This window comes from Podarcis pityusensis, assembly GCF_964106645.2.
Source record: "Podarcis pityusensis genome assembly, chromosome: 15".
Classification (NCBI taxonomy): Eukaryota; Metazoa; Chordata; class Lepidosauria; order Squamata; family Lacertidae; genus Podarcis; species Podarcis pityusensis.
The window spans coordinates 1,853,382-1,871,799 of NC_138040.1; the positions used below are offsets into that span (position 1 = coordinate 1,853,382).

General features: G+C 49.9%; 1 protein-coding gene across 1 annotated transcript in view; it reads left to right on the top strand.

Annotated features, from left to right (window-relative positions):
- TAOK1 (TAO kinase 1) overlaps window positions 1–15,029 on the top strand; it is a 59,898-nt gene extending 44,869 nt beyond the window's left edge. The window contains exons 13-19 of the mRNA XM_080983328.1: window positions 288–625; window positions 1,365–1,493; window positions 2,699–2,902; window positions 4,186–4,425; window positions 6,094–6,306; window positions 7,295–7,477; window positions 11,577–15,029. Coding sequence (XP_080839454.1) covers window positions 288–625; window positions 1,365–1,493; window positions 2,699–2,902; window positions 4,186–4,425; window positions 6,094–6,306; window positions 7,295–7,477; window positions 11,577–12,038 — 1,769 coding nt within the window. The 3' untranslated portion in view covers window positions 12,039–15,029. The remainder of the gene's footprint in view (window positions 1–287; window positions 626–1,364; window positions 1,494–2,698; window positions 2,903–4,185; window positions 4,426–6,093; window positions 6,307–7,294; window positions 7,478–11,576) is intronic.
- Window positions 15,030–18,418: the final 3,389 nt, after the last annotated feature.

Below are 18,418 nucleotides of genomic sequence, written 5' to 3' on the forward strand. Positions count from 1 at the left end.
GGGATGGAGCTTGGTGCCTTCTGCAGACTAAATAGGGGCTCCACTGCTGAGCTATGTATCTTCCCCTAAAAATACAAGAAGATTCTAGTCCTCATAGTTATGAGTTAAGGGCTGATTTAATAGGAACCTAGGAATATGCCTAATACTGAATCAGACTGTTGGTCTATCCATCTCAGTACCATCTACACAGAGTGGCAACATCTCTCCAGGATTTCATACCTGGGAGATGCGGCCAGGCATCAAACCTGAGACTTCTTTGCATGCCAAGGATGTGTTTCAATACTGAGCTGTGCAGCCCATAGGCCTGCGCTCACGTGCCTTGGGGAACATCTCCTCCTCCTCCTCCTCCTCAGAGTCGCTGTGGTCTGTTTCCCCGCCCTCCCTGCAGGTGACGAGGCAGATGCAGGAGCACGAGCAAGACTCAGAGCTCCGGGAGCAGATGTCCGGCTACAAGCGGATGCGGCGGCAGCACCAGAAGCAGCTGATGGCTCTGGAGAACAAGCTGAAGGCCGAGATGGATGAGCACCGCCTACGGCTGGACAAGGACCTGGAGACCCAGCGCAACAACTTTGCGGCCGAGATGGAGAAGCTCATCAAGAAGCACCAGGCGGCAATGGAGAAGGAGGTAGGGGGCAGCTGCTTCCGCACAGCTTCTCCGGTAAGGGTTGGGCAACACAGACCTGCCCTAAGAGAAAGCCTAATGTGGCCTCTGCTCGTCCTGGTGCCCTCCAAATGTTTTTCTTTCTTTGTTTTATGTCATAAAGTTTATACACCTCTTGATTGTTAAATGAAAAACCTTCAGGGAGGTTTACCCCAGAAAATATATATTGTTGATCATTTTACTGCTTTAAGACTTTCAAAAAGTTAAAATGACAGTAGACTAAAAGCAGATTAAAACTTACATCAACTTTCTAAACATCTGGGTAGGAGTGTTTTTTGTAGGTGCTGAAAAGAGGGCAGTGATATCAGTAGGCAAGGAGTTCTAAAGTGTGGGCGAGGACACACTAAAAGATTCGAGTTCTTACAAACGCAGAACGGGTATTAGGTGCCACCTTTACCATTATATGGGGTAAGGCAATCTCATAGCTGAGCTGGTCCCAAGTTGTTAAGGGCTTTCTATACTAATAGCAGCCCCTTGAACTTGGCCCAGGAGCCAAAGGGCTGGTGGGAGTTTTCCAAAATAGCTGGAGGGCAGAGGTTGGCTTAATGCATTCTCTGCTCGTGTCCAGAGTGTCTGTGTGTGAGTAGGCAGGCCTGTGTTACCATTTCTGCATTTCAAGCATATCTGACGATGCAGACACTGTTGCCCTTGGCTGCCCCCTGAGCCACTTACCGCTCTCTCCTGGGCCTTTTCAACTGGGTAGGCGAAAATCATGGCCAATGAAGAGAAGAAGTTTCAGCAGCACATTCAAGCCCAGCAGAAGAAAGAGCTGAACAGCTTCCTGGAATCCCAGAAAAGAGAGTATAAACTGCGCAAGGAGCAGCTCAAAGAGGTAAAGCTCATCTCTTAGAAAGCGGGGGGGGGGGGGGACTGATGGCAGCAAAAGAGCATTCATCTAGTCACTGGTCTGATTGGCAGTTAGAAAAAGTTTGCCTTTTTGTACAATTAAGACAATTATTCAAGACGCTTGTGATCACTAGCACTTTTGCTTAGCAGGGCCTTTTGAAATAGTGGTGGCAGCTGTTGATTTATTTATTACCTGCCCTTCACCTTAAGGTCCCAGGGCAGGTTACAGCATTAGAAACAACATTAAAAACAACTTGCAACCTTAAAAATAAAAAACATGCACCTCAACTGTCAAAAGCCAGGATGGAAAAGAGTGCTTGTCCTGTTTTATAGAGGTTTGACTCTTGCATTGTCCTAAAACCCATTCTCTTTTCTGGGACAATGTCACTGCTGGCATTCCTATAATATTGTACCTGGTCTAGCTCAGCCACTCATGCAGAAATTTGCCTATTACAGGCTGTGCCTGTGGAATGGAAGGCCTGTCCTCCAGCAATGATTCCTCTGTTCCCATAAATGTTTTTATCCTGAGTGTCCACGATGGCAGGGAACCCTCCGTTGGCAGAATGTCCCCTTCTTGCTGTTGCTCTGTTCCATTGAACTGTGTGTGCCCTTATCTCTGCACTCCTTGCAATACCAAAGGATGCAGATAGAGAGGAGCCTTCTCTCTCCTTCTCCTCTCCTCCCATCTTCCTACAAGCCAAGCTAACTCATTTTATTTATTCATTTCATTTGTATGCCGCTTTTCCACAGAGCAGTTTATGACAAAACAGGAATGCATTTCAAAACAAAAACAATGTCATAATAATATAGCAAAGCAACACAATAGCAAATATGTTGTTGTTGAGCCGTTTAGTTGGGTCCAACTCTTCGTGACCCCCTGGACCAGAACACGCCAGGCACTCCTGTCTTCCATTGCAGTTTGGTTATAGCAAATATAATACCAAACCAAAAAAAACAAACCTTCAGTACTACAAATATAACAAGATTCCTTAAGCAACATGCACCAACCAATAGCAAAACCAAGGGAGCTTCACAGTTTCACCTTGGGAATGGGAAACAGCCCCTCCCATTGCGTTGCTCCTGCAGCAGATTATTCTTCTAGGGCTTCCAAAGGCAGCAGGCAGCTCCCCTCCCATGACGTTGAGCCCTGCCCCCCTGTGACGGGAGACCACCTGCTCTTCTTTCTTCCAGGAGCTGAATGAGAACCAGAGCACTCCCAAGAAGGAGAAGCAGGAGTGGCTGTCCAAGCAGAAGGAGAACATCCAGCACTTCCAGGCGGAGGAGGAGGCCAACCTGCTCCGGCGGCAGCGGCAGTACTTGGAGCTGGAGTGCCGCCGCTTCAAACGGCGGATGCTGCTGGGGCGCCACAACCTGGAGCAGGACCTTGTCCGGGAGGTGCGTAGGAGGGCCCATGACCCATCTAGCCCAGCATCCTTTTCTCACAGTGGCCAAATAGGTGCTCTCCCATCCTGTGGTTTCAAGCAGCTGGTGTTCAGAAGCATTGCTGCTGCCTCTGCGTAACCACCTGGCCTAGTAAGCCATCAATGGCCCTCTCCTCCTCCATGAATTTGTGTAAACCTCTTTTAAAGCCACCCAAGTTGGTGGCCATCACTGCTTCCTGCAGGACTGAGTTCCGCAGTTTAGCTATCCACTGTGTGAAGAAGGACTTTAAATTTCCTGAGTCCCCCATCTTTATACACTGCTTGATTGTAAAAAAACAAAACAAAACAGATAAAATAATAGCATTATCATAACCAGCAAGAATAATTTATTTTTTTGAAAAGTTATTAAATTAAAAACAGGTTAAACCATGCAACAGCGTTCTAGATATCTGGATAGGCTTGTCTAAATAAGAATGTTTTTAGAAGTCACCAAAAATACGATGAAGGCACCTGCCTGATAACAACAGTCAGGGAGTTCCAAAGGTTGGGTGCTGCCACACTAAAAGTTCTTACATATGCAGATAGGGTGTTGCACCTGTAACAGTGCTGGATCTGCTGAAGGGGTTGAGAGAGCATATATGGGGTAAGGTGATACTGAAGGTTTGACTTGACCTCTGTCCAAAGAGTTCAGGGCTCTGTACAGCAATAATCAAAACAACCAGCCCAACTGCAGATCAGGGTTGGAGGAAAACTGTGAAAGGATAGGTAAACTTAAAAATGCAAGCAATGGCCATTACCGATTGAGCAGCGAGATTGGTGGTTGAGTAAAATAGCCACGTTTTAGGATGGGCAGAAGCAAGCCACATTTCAGAAGTACTCTCTCAGATCACAAGTCATAATTGTTCAGATTTATAAAGCTCTTCATAGCCAACAGCCATTGATTCAGTGTGAAGTGAGATAAAATGGGATAAGGTACTTTAAAAACAAGATGAAGAACAATAGATAGGGATGGTGGTTTGTAGCTCAGATACCCTTTTTCCCAAAAGGGTGATTGGGCATTCATGGGAGTTGAGTCTGTTGGCAGCTCTTAGCTGTGGTAGTATAATGGAATACCCATGCCCAGAGGCCATCTATCTCTGGCTGCGAGGGGACAGCTATCCCCTTCCTGCCCTCCCCTAGCAGCACCCTTTGCCTCGGGCTCTCTGACCCAGCCAGGAAAATGCTTGCCTGGTCCTGATGTCCCCTCTCCTCGCTTCCCCCCAATGACTCCCCCCCCCCCTTCTCCTTGCGTCTCAGGAGCTGAACAAGCGCCAGACGCAGAAGGACCTGGAGCATGCCATGCTGCTGCGTCAGCACGAGTCCATGCAGGAGCTGGAGTTCCGGCACCTCAACACCATCCAGAAGATGCGCTGCGAGCTCATCCGGCTCCAGCACCAGACAGAGCTCACCAACCAGCTGGAGTATAACAAACGGCGGGAGAGGGAGCTGCGGCGCAAGCATGTCATGGAGGTGCGGCAGCAGCCCAAGAGCCTCAAGGTGAGCTGGTTCAGGGGGTGGAGGTGGGCAGCCCTCTTCCCGTTGTGTGTTGCGGGGGGGCACTGCCCAGGACTTGTGGCATTCGGCCCCTATTGAGCCCCTGGGAAGACATGTTTGTTTCCTCAAGCATTTAGTCTGCAGGCTGAAGGGCTGTTCCAGCAGCCCCTTACTTGCTGCCTTCTGGTGTCATCTCCCCCTGCTTCTTGGGTTTAGAAACCTCTGGGGCTTTGTGATCCCAGGCTGCCTTCTGAGGCTCATCTCCTTTGCACAGCAAGCTGCCTTACAGCGAGCCCAGCTCATTGGCCCATCTATCTCAGTACATTGTGTACAGTGGATTTCCAAGGTTTCAGGCAAGGAATATTTTCTAGCCTGAAGATGCTGTCAAGGAGTGAAGCTGATTCTCTACCACTGGGCTGCAGCCCTTCCCCCAGCTCCTCCTTTCCCGGCTGAGGCAGAACCCAAAACTTGCCCCTGGCGCTTTGCCTACCCCAGAAGATAGATGAAAGCCTCAAGCCGATTGTTCAGCCAGGAGTGCCAAGGGAAGGAAGAGTTGCATTGCCCACCCAAAGGAGGCCCAAGGCTCCAGCCCTCTTGCTGACTTGCTTCTCAGGAACAGGAAACTGGGTGAGGCACATGGGCCATGCATATCTCCCTCTGGCTTGGGCAACTGACCAGAGGCAGCTCTCTGCACCTTGGTGACCCAGATCCTGTGCCAAGGAAAGCCCAGCTTGGTGACCTGTATAAATTATGCAAGTTGAGCGCATTTCAAATTTCCTCCTATTTACATAATCCCGTCTTATCTAGATGGTGTTGGGCAGGAAGGAGGGCAGGCAGCTCTCTGCAGGGCTCTGTTGCCTGCCTTCCCCTTTGGCCTCTGGAAATCTGACCCAGCTTCCTCTCTGTCCCCCAAGCCCTGAAAAATATATGTGCTGCTACCAACAAGGTGACGGGCTCTTCAGGCCAGAAACTACTGTGTGGCAGCAGAGGGCTGGCAGGCTGGGCCTCACTTTCATGGTGTTCTGTGTGGCCACGGTTGAATGTTTTAAGTGGGCCATAGCTCAGTGGCAGAGCACCTACTTTGTATGCAGAAGGTCCCAGGTTCAGTCACTGACCGTGTCTGCAGGTGTGGTTGGGAGAAAGCACCCCCTGCCTGGGACCCTGGAGGGCTTCTGCCAGTCAGTGTCGACAGTACTGAGCCAGATGGACCCAGTGGTCTGACTCGGAATTAAACAGCTCATCATGTTTCTGTGTGCATCACTTTTACGTTCTATTCCATATCTCCCCCTCTCATCTATGGTAAGGCTGCAGTAAGGTCTAAACTACCCTTAACTGACTCAATATACTGTGTGAGTGCATAAGGCAGCAGGTCCCTGCTTCTCCAGGGAAGTCTGGCATAGCTTTCCCAGTAAAGCAGTGTCTGAGTTTGGGTTTGTCCTCAGAGCCTGTTTCAAGTGGGGCACTTCTCGGAGCATGCTCAGTGTTCTTGTCCCAGGGTGTGGAAAAGCCACCAGCAGGCCTTGAATGGAGGGGGATGTGCCATTGGTGGTGCTGTTGGGGCTTCCAGGCTGGAGATGGCTGCTCAGCTCAAAGCCCATTAGAAACCCCTTGACATGGCAGGCCTGTCCTCTAAGAAGGTTGACGCAGAACCGTTGTTCTCCTCCCCTCCAGTCTAAAGAGCTCCAGATCAAGAAGCAGTTCCAGGATACGTGCAAGATCCAGACCCGGCAGTACAAGGCCCTGCGGAACCACCTGCTGGAGACCACCCCCAAGAGTGAGCACAAGGCTGTCTTGAAGAGGCTCAAGGAGGAGCAGACCCGAAAGCTGGCCATCCTCGCAGAGCAGTACGACCACAGCATCAACGAGATGCTCTCCACGCAGGCTGTGAGTTCCCTCATGGAGCCCTCTCCTTCCTGGCAGCGGTGCGGGGGGTGGGGGCTGTTCAGTCCCATAACTGACATAGAATCATGAAATAGTGGAGTAGAAAGGGACCCTGAGGATCATCTAGTCCAACTCCCTGCAATGCAGGAATATGCAGCTGTCCCTTACAAGGATCGAACCTGCAACCTTGGCATGATCAGCACCTCATGTATCCAACTGAGGTATCCAGGCTGACCAGACATGGTGTTGGTGGAGCATTGCTGAGCCTTGGCCACAGTCAGGGGTTGCCTCTGTAGATTCCCTGGGAAATATTTTATTTACTTAAGCTATTTATAGACCGCTTAATTGCAGAATTAAGCCGTTCTTTTTTGTAAGCCATTTTGAGGGTTTTTCTCTTTCTTTTTACAATGAAGCAGTGTATAGATTTTATGAAATAGAAGCATTCATTCATTTAAGTGGTTTGCATAAAAATTAAGAAGCAGAAGGTCATCAAGGTCAATTAACATTCATCCTAAATCTGGAGTACTTCCTTTCAGTATCTGCTGAAACAGAAAAGTCTTTGTCAGGTACCTGAAGTTTCACTGGGGAGGGGAGGGGATGAATGTCTAATCTCAGCTGGGAGGGAGTTCCATAGAATCCAGCCCATAATAATGAATGCACGCCTTCTGGTGGATAGAAGCCTTGCATCTGAGTCATGAAGAACTGCTAGCAGACTCCCCTGAAGATCTCTGTGACCACCAGGCAGGGATAGAAGGAATTCCATCCTTATACTAATGTATCCTGGACCTAAGTTGTTCAGAGCCTTGTACATTAATGCAGGAATCTTGAAGCTGGCTTGGGAACATATGGGCAGTCATTGCAGGCTTTTGAACACCAGAGTGAGGAGCCCTTTCCACCTCCCTCTTCCCTTCTTAGCAAGCCTCACAACCAGCTTCCCTCTCCCTCCGGGAGCCCTCTTCCACAGCTCAGTTTGTTTGCTTTTGTCTTGCAGCTGCGATTGGACGAGGCGCAGGAAGCAGAGTGCCAGGTCTTGAAGATGCAGCTGCAGCAGGAACTGGAGCTGCTCAATGCCTATCAGAGCAAGATCAAGATGCAGGCAGAGGCTCAGCACGACCGGGAGCTGCACGAGCTGGAGCAGCGGGTGTCCCTGCGCAGGGCCCTCCTTGAGCAGAAGGTATGAGGGCAGGCAGCCTGGACGTTGGCACGTTAAATTAGGACAAGGGCACACACACACACACAGTATTTTTTCCACACGAAATTCTTCAGAATTCTGTCATTTTGCTTGACATGCGGAAGAAGCCATCCAAGGTATTGGGGTCTAGTTCACACGTAACACTAAACTCTGGGACAGCTTGTGGTTAACTCATGGTTTGTTAAGCAGGCCATGGCTTTGTGCTGTGTCTGAAGCAGGCAATAGACAGCAGATCTGTGGGGTACAAGGAAGTGGCCATGGGCACCCCAGTCCTGTGGCCCAGCTAAGTTGGTGCTGGTAATAATAATAAAAATAATATCTATTTGCCACCTTTTCTCAAAGGAGCTCATAGCCATTGAGGTAGGTTAGGCCGAGAGATAGTGACCAGCCCCCAAGCTCTGTCCGCATTTGAACCCTAGTCTCTCCCATGTCCTAGTGCAGGACTCACACCTCTACTCCTCCACGGTCTCTCTGCTGTGCAGCATCCTGCACTTCACCTGCCTCACCAAAGACACAATAATATTGTTAGAAAAAGAGGCATTGTAGGAATGGCAATGTCCCTTACGCCTACAGTGTCGTTGGTGACCCAGTCGCCCCACGGCAGTCACTGTCACAGACAACACCCACACATGCCCCATGGTGTTGAGGGTTAATTTAACCTCCATGCCTCCATCTCTACCCCTTTTCTCCCTTCACCCACCTGTCATTAACAATGGTGTTGTAGCTAAAGTGGCTGAAGTTACGGTGCTGCAAACTTTACTCTGCTGCCATATCTTGGCGTTTGAGGTCAGCATAGGGAATTTGGTGACAGTGCAACTTGAGGTTAGGTTTCAGTTTTACGCTGTTCCAATCTTTCTCCCTGTGCAGAGTTACTAGCCTGTTTTGTGCATTTGTGAGTGGGTGGTGGTTGCCTTGCAGGAAGCAAGTGGTGGAGAGAAAGGATTACGGATCCTCTCTGGGTACCCCACTTGCCCACTCTTGGAAGCAGCCCTCCACCTCTCTTCAGTTTTTTGTGCAAAAGTTGTTTTCTTTTAGTGCAAGTACAGTGGTGCCCCGCAAGACAAATGCCTCGCAAGACGAAAAGCTCACTAGACGAAAGAGTTTTCGCAAGACGAATTTCCCTATGGGCTTGCTTCACAAGACGAAACGTCTTGCGAGTTCTTGCGAGTTTGTTTCCTTTTTCTTAAAGCCGCTAAGCCGCTAATAGCCATGCTTCGCAAGACGAAAAAACCGCAAGACGAAGAGACTCGCGGAACGGATTAATTTCGTCTTGCGAGGCACCACAGTACAGGGAAGCTTTTGGCTTCAGTTGTTGTTGAGCCACAGCTCTCACCAGCCCCAGGAAGCGCTGCCAAGGGCCGGACAGGACTGATGGCAGCTGCAGTCCAACAGCATCTGCAGGACCAGAGGTTCCCCCATCCCCTGTTTTATGGAACCAGGCAGCCTCTGCTGCCACCTGCTGGTCCCCTCCAGTGTAGCTATAGGTCAGGCATCCCCAAACTCGGCCCTCCAGCTGTTTTAGAACTACAACTCGCATCATCCCTAGCTAACAGGACCAGTGGTCAGAGATGATGGGAATTGTAGTCCCAAAACAGCTGGAGGGCCAAGTTTGGGGGTGCCTGCTATAGGTGTGTGTCTCCGTAAACTCAGTCCAATTCTCGTGGGTGTGAATGAAATTCCTGAAAATCGTGATACAGTCAGAGACAGAATGCATTACAATGAAAACCAGCTCCCTTTCTGCATATAAAAGGAGCTCTGTGGTTCCCTTCCATTACAAAACCTGAAATTAGGCCATGTCTCTGGAGAAACTGTCCCTCTCAGGGTCCAGAGACAACTCCAGTTTTTGGAAAAAGTCATATTTGGATTATGAGTGTGGCTGTCCTGTGACTTGACTCTTGACTTCACAACTTTTGACCCCTTTAACTCAAGCGGCTTCAGGGTGAAGTGGTGATTTATTAGTTCATTGAGGTGCATGCTGGTGCTTACCTTTTATTTTATATTATTTCATTTATGTCCCACCTTTCCCCCTAAGGAGCTCAAGGTGTGGCCTACATGATTCTCCTCCTCCTCCTCCTCCTCCTCCTTTAATCCCCACTACAACCCTGCAAGGTAGGTTAGGCTGAGAGGTAGTCACTGGCCCAAGGTTACCTAGTGAGCAAAATGACTGAGCAGAGATGTGCTTTATTTTCCGATGCAGTCAAGGCCTTTTGGTCACGTCTGTAAAGAATCATAGAAGAGTTGGAAGGACCACAAGGATGATCTAGTCCAACCCACAAGGATGATCTAGTCCAACCCACTGCAATGGCGAGGAAGGCCGCTTGCCCCCCGCCAACAAGACTCTGTGCCCTCAGAGATGTGAGGGCTCTTAGTTGCTCCTCCACAGTGAGTCACCCCCAAGACAGTCCCAGGGAGTGAGCAGGGGTCTTCACGCAAGACACCCTAATTTGTCTGGATTGTGTGGATGTTGGGCAGAAAACCTAGGCTGGCAGCTGGTGAGCTCTCCCCTCATGGCTTGTTTTGTGGCATAATAATAATAATAAATTTTATTTATATCCCGCCCTCCCCAGCCGAAGCCGGGCTCAGGGCGGCTAACAACAATCAAATAATCAAACAATCAAATAATCCAACATTCTAAAAACATTTCAATTATAAAAATTAATTACAATCAAATTGATGGCAACCGTTAAGCAAAATTCTGTGCAGGTTGCCAGAGGAGGGAGTCAGGCTGCGCCCTAACCAAAGGCCTGGTGGAACAACTCTGTCTTGCAGGCCCTGCAGAAAGATGTCAGGTCCTGCAGGGCCCTAGTCTCTTGTGACAGAGCGTTCCACCAGATCGGAGCCGCAGCCGAGAAAGCCCTGGCTCTAGTTGAGGCCAGCCTAACCTCTCTGTGGCCTGGGACCTTCAGGATGTTTTTATTTGCAGATCGTAGGTTCCTCTGTGGGGCGTACCAGGAGAGGCGGTCCCGTAGGTACGAGGGTCCTAGGCCGTATAGGGCTTTAAAAGTTAAAACCAGCACCTTAAACCTGATCCTGTACTCCACCGGGAGCCAGTGCAGCTGGTATAGTACCGGATGAATGTGATCTCGCAGCGAAGACCCCATAAGGAGTCTCGCCGCGGCATTCTGCACCCGCTGGAGTTTCTGGGTCAGTCTCAAGGGCAGCCCCACGTAGAGCGAGTTACAATAATCCAGTCTGGAGGTGACCATTGAGTGGATCACAGTGGCTAGGTCAGGACGAGAGAGATAAGGAGCCAACTGCTTAGCTTGGCGGAGATGAAAAAATGCCGCCTTTGTTATAGGTGTAATTTCTGCCTCCATAGAGAGGGAGGTATTGAAGATTACACCCAAACTCTTAACAGACGGTGCTGGCACTAATTGCACCCCCACAAGAGATGGGAGTTGCCCCCTCAATCCCATATCGTCCTGTCCCAGCCAGAGGACCTCTGTCTTCGAAGGATTTAACTTCAACTGGCTCCCACGTAACCATCCAGCCACAGCTTCCAGACATCTGGTCAGTGTGTCTGGGGCCGAGTCAGGATGGCCATCCATCAACAGATAGAGTTGGGTGTCATCGGCATACTGATGGCAACCCAGCCCAAAACTCCGGACAAGCTGGGCGAGGGGGCGCATAAAGATGTTAAAAAGCATCGGGGAGAGTATCGCACCCTGAGGCACTCCACACACCAAGGAGTGGCGCGATGACAATTCCCCACCTAAATCCTGTTCGCCAGGCGGCAGGTTCTGATTGCCCAACTTCTCTGCCTATTGTGGGGTGGAAGCAGCCACACCCTAATCCATTGCCGGAGTCTGTTAATAACTAACGTGTGCCATGATTGATGAGGGCAGGTGAAGCGCCAGTTCTCGCAGGCCGAGGCCAACCGGTCGCAGTGTTTGTTAGGATTGCGGTTTGTGGTGCTGGGGAACGGCAGCACCTGTTTTGCATCAGCACGAGGGTTGCATCAGCACCGCTTTTTTCACCGCCTTCCAAAAGTCGCTGCGGGGCACCTGCTCAGTATTTGCTGTTCCGATCTAACCCTGCCCCCCCATCTTCCCCCACCCCCACCCAATTCTGTCCTGCTCAGATCGAGGAGGAGATGCTGGCCTTGCAGAACGAGCGCACGGAGCGGATCCGAAGCCTGCTGGAGCGCCAGGCCCGGGAGATTGAGGCGTTTGACTCGGAGAGCATGCGGCTGGGCTTCAGCAACATGGTCCTCTCGAACCTCTCCCCAGAGGCGTTCAGCCACAGCTACCCGGGAGCTTCCAGCTGGTCCCACAACCCTTCCGGGGGCGCAGGGCCCCACTGGGGTCACCCCATGGGTGGTCCGCCGCAGGCGTGGGGCCACCCAATGCAAGGCGGCCCCCAGCCCTGGGGTCACCCCTCTGGGCCCATGCAGGGAGTCCCCCGGGGGAGCTCGCTGGGGGTCCGCAACAGCCCCCAGGCTCTGAGGCGGACGTCCTCCGGGGGACGGACGGAGCCAGGCATGAGCAGGAGCACGAGCGTCACGTCGCAAATATCCAATGGGTCACACATGTCTTATACATAATAGCTTCGAGAGGTCTGTCCCTGAGGGTGGCAAGTCCACTGGAGCTGTCTGCCAACAGAAGCTGCCAAGGGGCAACCCCACCCCCCTCCCCGGGAGCCCAGACCTGGGCAGCACAGACTCCGGGTGCCGACTGGCGAGCGTGCTCATTTCGGGCAGCATTTAATGTTTTGGGTTTACTAATTGGGATGTCATAGTATTTGGCTGCAGAGTCTCTCTTAGCTTCTTTAAGAAAAAGGAAAGATTATTTTAAAGAAAGCTGTTTGGAGTCCGGGAGAGAGGTGCAGCTTTTTTAGTGGCAAGGGGTCAGGGGAGGCCATTCTCTCTTAACGGAGCGAAGGAAGGAAGGAAGGGTCTCCCCCAGCCCAAGCTCCTGGTGAATTAGGCACATTGGGAGGGCAAACCCCGTGGGTTCTTGGTTCGCTCTCTCTGTATTTAAATGCCCCTCCCCTCTCCCTGCTTCTTTGGGGGCCAGTCTCTTGCTATAAAGGGACTCGGGGGGAAGGTGTGCCACTAAAGAGAGGAGGTCCAGGAGGGCGAGGGGAACCGCGCCTGCTGATAGAAGCTGGGGGGGGGGGGAGAAAGGGGGCAAGCAGACAGCTCTGGACACCCCCCCCCCCCCCGCTGGCGCATGCTGTCTCCCCGTTGCACTAAGGTGAAGCCGCTCGCTTGGAGCACACCTGATCGCTTGGACAGAACTGCACTAGTCAAATGCACCTGCTAGAAACCTGTTTGCAGTTCAGCCCAACAGGCTGTGGTGTGTGTGTGTGTGTGCGTGTGTGTGCGTGTGCGTGTGTGTATGGTTGTGTGGTTGCTGGAGGGGGAAGAGGCAAGGCCAGGGAGGGTCTGCTGTTTTCTAGCTTAATACTGTGACATCTCACGTTAGTCAAGCATCAGAACAATTTGCGAGGCGCCCGGGATCGCACCCTCCTCCCCTGCCTGGCTGCTCTGCTCTTCAGAAACTTCTATATATATAAAAAAGACTTTCAGCCAGCCAGTCCAAATTTCCAGAGGTATTGTGATTGATGCCATAAGTTTCAGACACGCCATTTAGGGCAGGCAAGGAGATCTCTCTCCTTTCTGACACTACATATTTTATTTTATTTTTTGCCAGATTTTTTTTGGGGGGGGGGGGCTAACCTTGGGCTTGCCACAGTTTTTTCCTCGTTTACATGTAAAGCTGTAGCCAACGTGTTTCCGAGTGTGTTTTAGTTGCCATGGGGGGGTGGTTTTCGCCTCTCTTGCCCTGCTGCTGACCAGCCTGTTAAGCTGCCTCCATTGACGTTTTACGCTACATGCGACCCGTCCTTCGCATGAGTTCTCGAGAGGTGGGGGACCCCCCCGCCCCGTTTTTAAAGCCATTTGCGACTGCTTTTGGTGACCTTTTGCCCAGAGGCTCTGCTTCCAAAGAGCCACTGTGCATGCTCACACACACATGTAGATTTCTGGGGCTGGCGGCTGGAGAACAAGGTTTTTGGGAGAGCTAGACACGCCCCTCTCCTTTTGCTCTCAGGATCTTTGGGACCTCAGTTGCCAAGGCAGCAAAAGAGGTACTGTGACTCGCGTCAACCCAGGGGCTAAGCAGAGAGCAGCTTGGCCCAAGGTTACGAGAAAAGGAAAAGAAAGAGATTCTCCTCACTACAGGAGCTGCTTCCCTCGGCTGTTCTTTGTAAAAAAAAATTAAAAATTCCCTTGCACATTTAAGCAAATGAAACACTAGCTAACTAACTCTAGAATTTTTTATTTTGCCTTTTAACACATCTTATAGGGCTCAGAATTGCAAGGTTTCTTCCGAATGTGTTTGGTGTCCAACGCGACATCTTTGTATAGAAAAATACTCTAATGTCTTTCACACTGCAGCTCAGTTCTTTTTTTTTTATCAGTGTGACTTCTTTTTTTAAAAAAAAAATCTTAGCTAAATTAAAAAACAACCACTCCAGATCCTTACTCTCTCTCTCTCTCTTTCTCCCTCCCTTGCCCCTCCCTCTCCCTCCAGATCTTTGGTTGATCATAGCACTGGGAACAAGCAGGAGGCCACTAAGCCAAATCAGCCCCTTCCAGGGGGGTGGAAATGGGTGGGGAGAATCTTGACTTGGGCACCATTGTCCTAGCATATTAGTGACTCTCTTGAAAGGGTCACAGTGGGCAAACCCCTTTTTGCCCATGTGTTCTGTGTATCTCGCGTGAAAAAGATCTCAGTAGTACTCAGATCCTTCCAGCGAAACGTAACTTCACAGAGAACTCTCATGCCTCTTCTCTTTCCATTTGACATGAAATTTGAACTAGTTAACTTATTTTTAAAGGGGGGGGGGGAGAGAGAAGAACATTGTCATTTAACTCCAAGAGGCCCTTCCACCTTGGAGCCCTGGAATGGGTCTCCGTTTCTAGGCAGTACCACATCAGTAACATGGTGCTAATATTGAATGTTTTTCTCTGGGTGGGGGCAAAGAGGGGAACGCCTCTCGTTCCCAAGCATGTCCACAAACGCACAGACCAAGGAGCAATGATATGAGCCAGCCTTGGCCAAGCTGGGACCCTCTGCGTGTTTCAGACTACAAATCCCATCAGCTGATGGGAGTTGTAGTCCGAAGCCGCTGGAGAGCCCCAGTCTGGTGGGGGCTGAATTATGAGCGGTACTTGAGAACCCCTCCCTGTCGCTTCATTCATGCATTTTTTGCTTGCATTGATGATGAAATTTTGGGCAGGCTCCACATTGGGAGGGGGTGGGCGTGTTCTTTCCTAAAATAATCTTGTTTGTGTGATGCAAAACAAGGCCTGACTGCTGCCTCCTTCACCCCTCCCCTTCCATGCTGCCCCATTTCAACATTAGCGCTTAACAAAACAAAAAAAAAAGAGAGAGAATTGTGGTCTTGTAACCAGGTCGTTTTTCTCTTCCCGCCCCTCCCCACCCCCCCAATGTATATCTCATCACGTGCCAGACCCTGGACTTATTCAAGGAATTAATATTTTAATTAAAATAGTTTGCAAAAACTGCATCAGATCCATTGGTCTAAATGTTTTGTGTGTGTGCATAGTGGGGAATTGTGTGTGTGTGTGTGCGCACGTGTGCGCGCTGAGAGGGCCTGAGCAAGCCAGAAATCCCCACCGAGGGAAGCCAATTGCAATTTTAATTCCATCCGGATGCAGGTTCTATTTCCTGTTTTTTTGATGGGTCAATAAGAAAGCCAGATTTTAAATTTGTGCTTTTCTTCCCTGAGGTGCACCTGCTCCCTGAAATGATTCTCAAACCGGATAGATGTTTGAGAATCCCTCAACCTTCCAGCAGTGTTCTTCAGCCTTGGGTCCCCAGATGATCAGGGATGATGGGAGTTGTAGTCCAACAACTTCAGGGGACCCAACTTGGAAGAGTGCTGTGTGGTCTACTTGCATCCCTCCCCTCTCCAAAAAAAGCTTGTTAGCATCGTTTGTTCATTTCATATTTATCCCTAGAAGCTGCCATCTGGTGTTCCCCTCCCTCCCATTTATTTATTTTTAGCTGAGGAATCTGTGGCCCTCTAGACTTTTATGCACTACAGCTCTTGCCACGGTCCCTGTCCATTAGCCCTGCTGGCTGATGAGTAACGTCTGAGAGGGACAACAGGCTCCCCACCCCTGACTTGTGGTCTCTTCATCTTTTTCCTGGTGGCCTTACTCAGCCTTCACCACAATGTCCTGGCATCAGCAGTGGAATCTGCAAAGCAGCCTTGAGGCCGCCTGGCCCCCTTCAAGAGCTTTGGGCAGGGCTGGTGGGAGTTGTAGTTTGGAATACCTGGAGGGCACCAGGCGGGCAAAAAGACTGTTGTAAGGGAACAAGTCCAAACTGCAACTGCCTTGAGCAACAGGAGCTGTAGGAGCAATTTCTGGTGGGAGCCTACCTTCTCTTTGGATCTTTGAAGCAGCTTCCCTCCTCCCTGGTCTCTATACATGTTTTGAGAAAATAAAATCCAAACCATAGCAGAGTTGGAAGGGGACCCAGCGAGTCTTCTAGTCCAGCCCTCCACTGTGCTTCTCTCCAACTTCCTAGCTTTCTGTTTTGAGGGTGGCAGAGCCAGAGCAGTCTGGCATCTTGTGACATCTGTTTAAAAAAGCCACAACCCCCCCAAAACCTACAGGTCTTATAAATTTCTTTTTTAACACACTGGAGGCTCCTGTGGTCAAGGGACTTAAAGAGATGTTTCCTTTCCAGGAGTTTGAAAGCAGACTCAGAATGACACCTTTAGGTGTGTGTTTGATGTGGCTGATTTATTTCTATTTTCTTTCCTCTCTTCACATTAGCTGCGCAACCGCAGGCCCTCTGATCCTAACAGCCTTCATCCTGTGCTAGGAAGGGCAATGCCGCCTCCGTGGATCACAGCCCCTCGCCTTCTAAAATGCACAGATGTCTATTTTTATAGAAAAATGCTCACAAGCACATCCCATTTTATCAACACCAGCTCTCAGTTCTGTAGTTACATGCTCTGTATAGCGCGATGAACTCTCCTCTTTGGCACTGAGACATTAAAAGGTGTTGTTTTTGAGGTTCTGCTGTCCGCTGTCATGAACCAGGGTTTGAGGGGCATCCTTCAGTCTACATGAGGTTGATTTGGTGGGTGAGGGGGAAAGACCCCCCGTCTCACCTTATAGATCACCAAGAGAGTGTCCACTTAGCTTTTCTGGAAACTGGCTGGTTTGGATTCTTGTAAGCCAATGTGTCTGAAGGAGAGAAGGAAGAGATCTAGATCGCTGGTCTTCCGACTGGTGGGTTAGGAGCCACTACTGGACTGTGGCCTGATCCAAGGTGGGTCAGAACAGGAGTACTACTACCATCCAAAGATACGGTAAAAAAAGAGAGAAATGGGTCCCCAAATGCATGTTTGGGTTAAAAGTGGGTCTTAGGTCTGAAAAGGTTGAACGTGTGAGGTCTAGATCATGTTTGGATAGAGACCATCGGTCTGATTTCTAGACTTCTGCAGCCAGTGCAAAGTTTGTGTGTGTGTAAGAGCTAGCAAGTACCCAGCTGATGCTAACTTCTGAATCAATAGGTCATTCCTCTCTAGCAGAGAGGTATTGAGAGGGCATGGATAGAGACCAGTGGTGGTTCTGGTGGTGTTGGACTCCCAACAGCCAGAAGGGTCTGTGGGCAAGGAAGATGGGAGTCCCAACATCATTGGGGGCAGGTTTCCCATCCCTGCAATGGGGCACAAATGAAACACTGCCTTAAAAAGTCCCTGGAGGTAGGTTGTCCCACATACAAAAGCAAGGGTAGCTGTTTTGAGTTCCCTACCTTTCTGGTAGTCATGCTTCAGATAAATTGGAAAGTTACCTGATCTGGGTTGGAAGGTGAGCTGTGGCCTCCTGCCCTTCAAACCCCATAACCCATCCTTTCAAAAAGACCTGACCCTGGTCTTCTTAAAACATCCTTTGGGTCCTTGGAGGAGACTTCATCGTAGCTCAGGGAGGACATATCTGAACCAGCGGCAGGAATCTCTGAGCCAGGATTGCTGTTGATTCTTCCCAATCAATATTCCTCCTAAGCTTTGACTGCCTCACGGTGTTTGAGTCTGGCTTACTCTCGCCAAGCAAGGATCGTTTTCTGGTTTCCGATACCGGTTGTGTAACAAATGGAACATCTGCCCCTTTCAGGAAAAACCCTCCCAGCTATTGTTGGGAGCCCTCTCCCAAAATCTTAGGTAAACATCTGTTCCCAGAGGGTGAAAGGGCCGTGTCAGCAAATGAGGCTTGCATGAACAAGCGAGGTGTTTGATCTGCAAGCTTGAGTGCCTCTTAGCAAGCAGTCCCTTCCCTAACCGTTGCTGCCACTCCTAGTGGAGAACGGGGTGGAATACATTGACCACCCTTCTGTAGCCAAAACCTAGTCGTTTTAACACATTTTAAACTTCCTTTAAGCAATTTTTAAACATTTAAGCCTTTTTTAACCCAAACTTCCATGTTGACCTCTTCCCCCCCCCCCCAGCCAAACACAGCCTGGTCTTAATGAGGACCGGTCTCCTGGCATCAGGAAGCAATGCAAACATTAAAAGAGGATTTTTCTTCACCACTAACCCCTCATCCCTCATCCCTCCTCCTGCCCTCTGGTGCTTAGTATCCCTGGCAACTCATTTAGTGGGAAAGGAAATGTGTTCGCTTACCTGTAAAGAACAATCATAGCAAATTGACCTGAGTGAGGGGAGCATAAACTGTATGCGCTTACCTTTGAATTATGGAAATTTTCCTCTCCCCTCCTTCCATCTTTTTTTCGGTACAAAATGTTTAAATTGTTTTCCCCCAAACTTGGACCTTCAGCTGTTTTTGGACTACGATTCACATCATCCCTGACCACTGGTTCAGCTAGCTAGGGATGGTGGGAGTTGGGTCTCCAGCTGTTTTTTAGACTACAAGTTTGG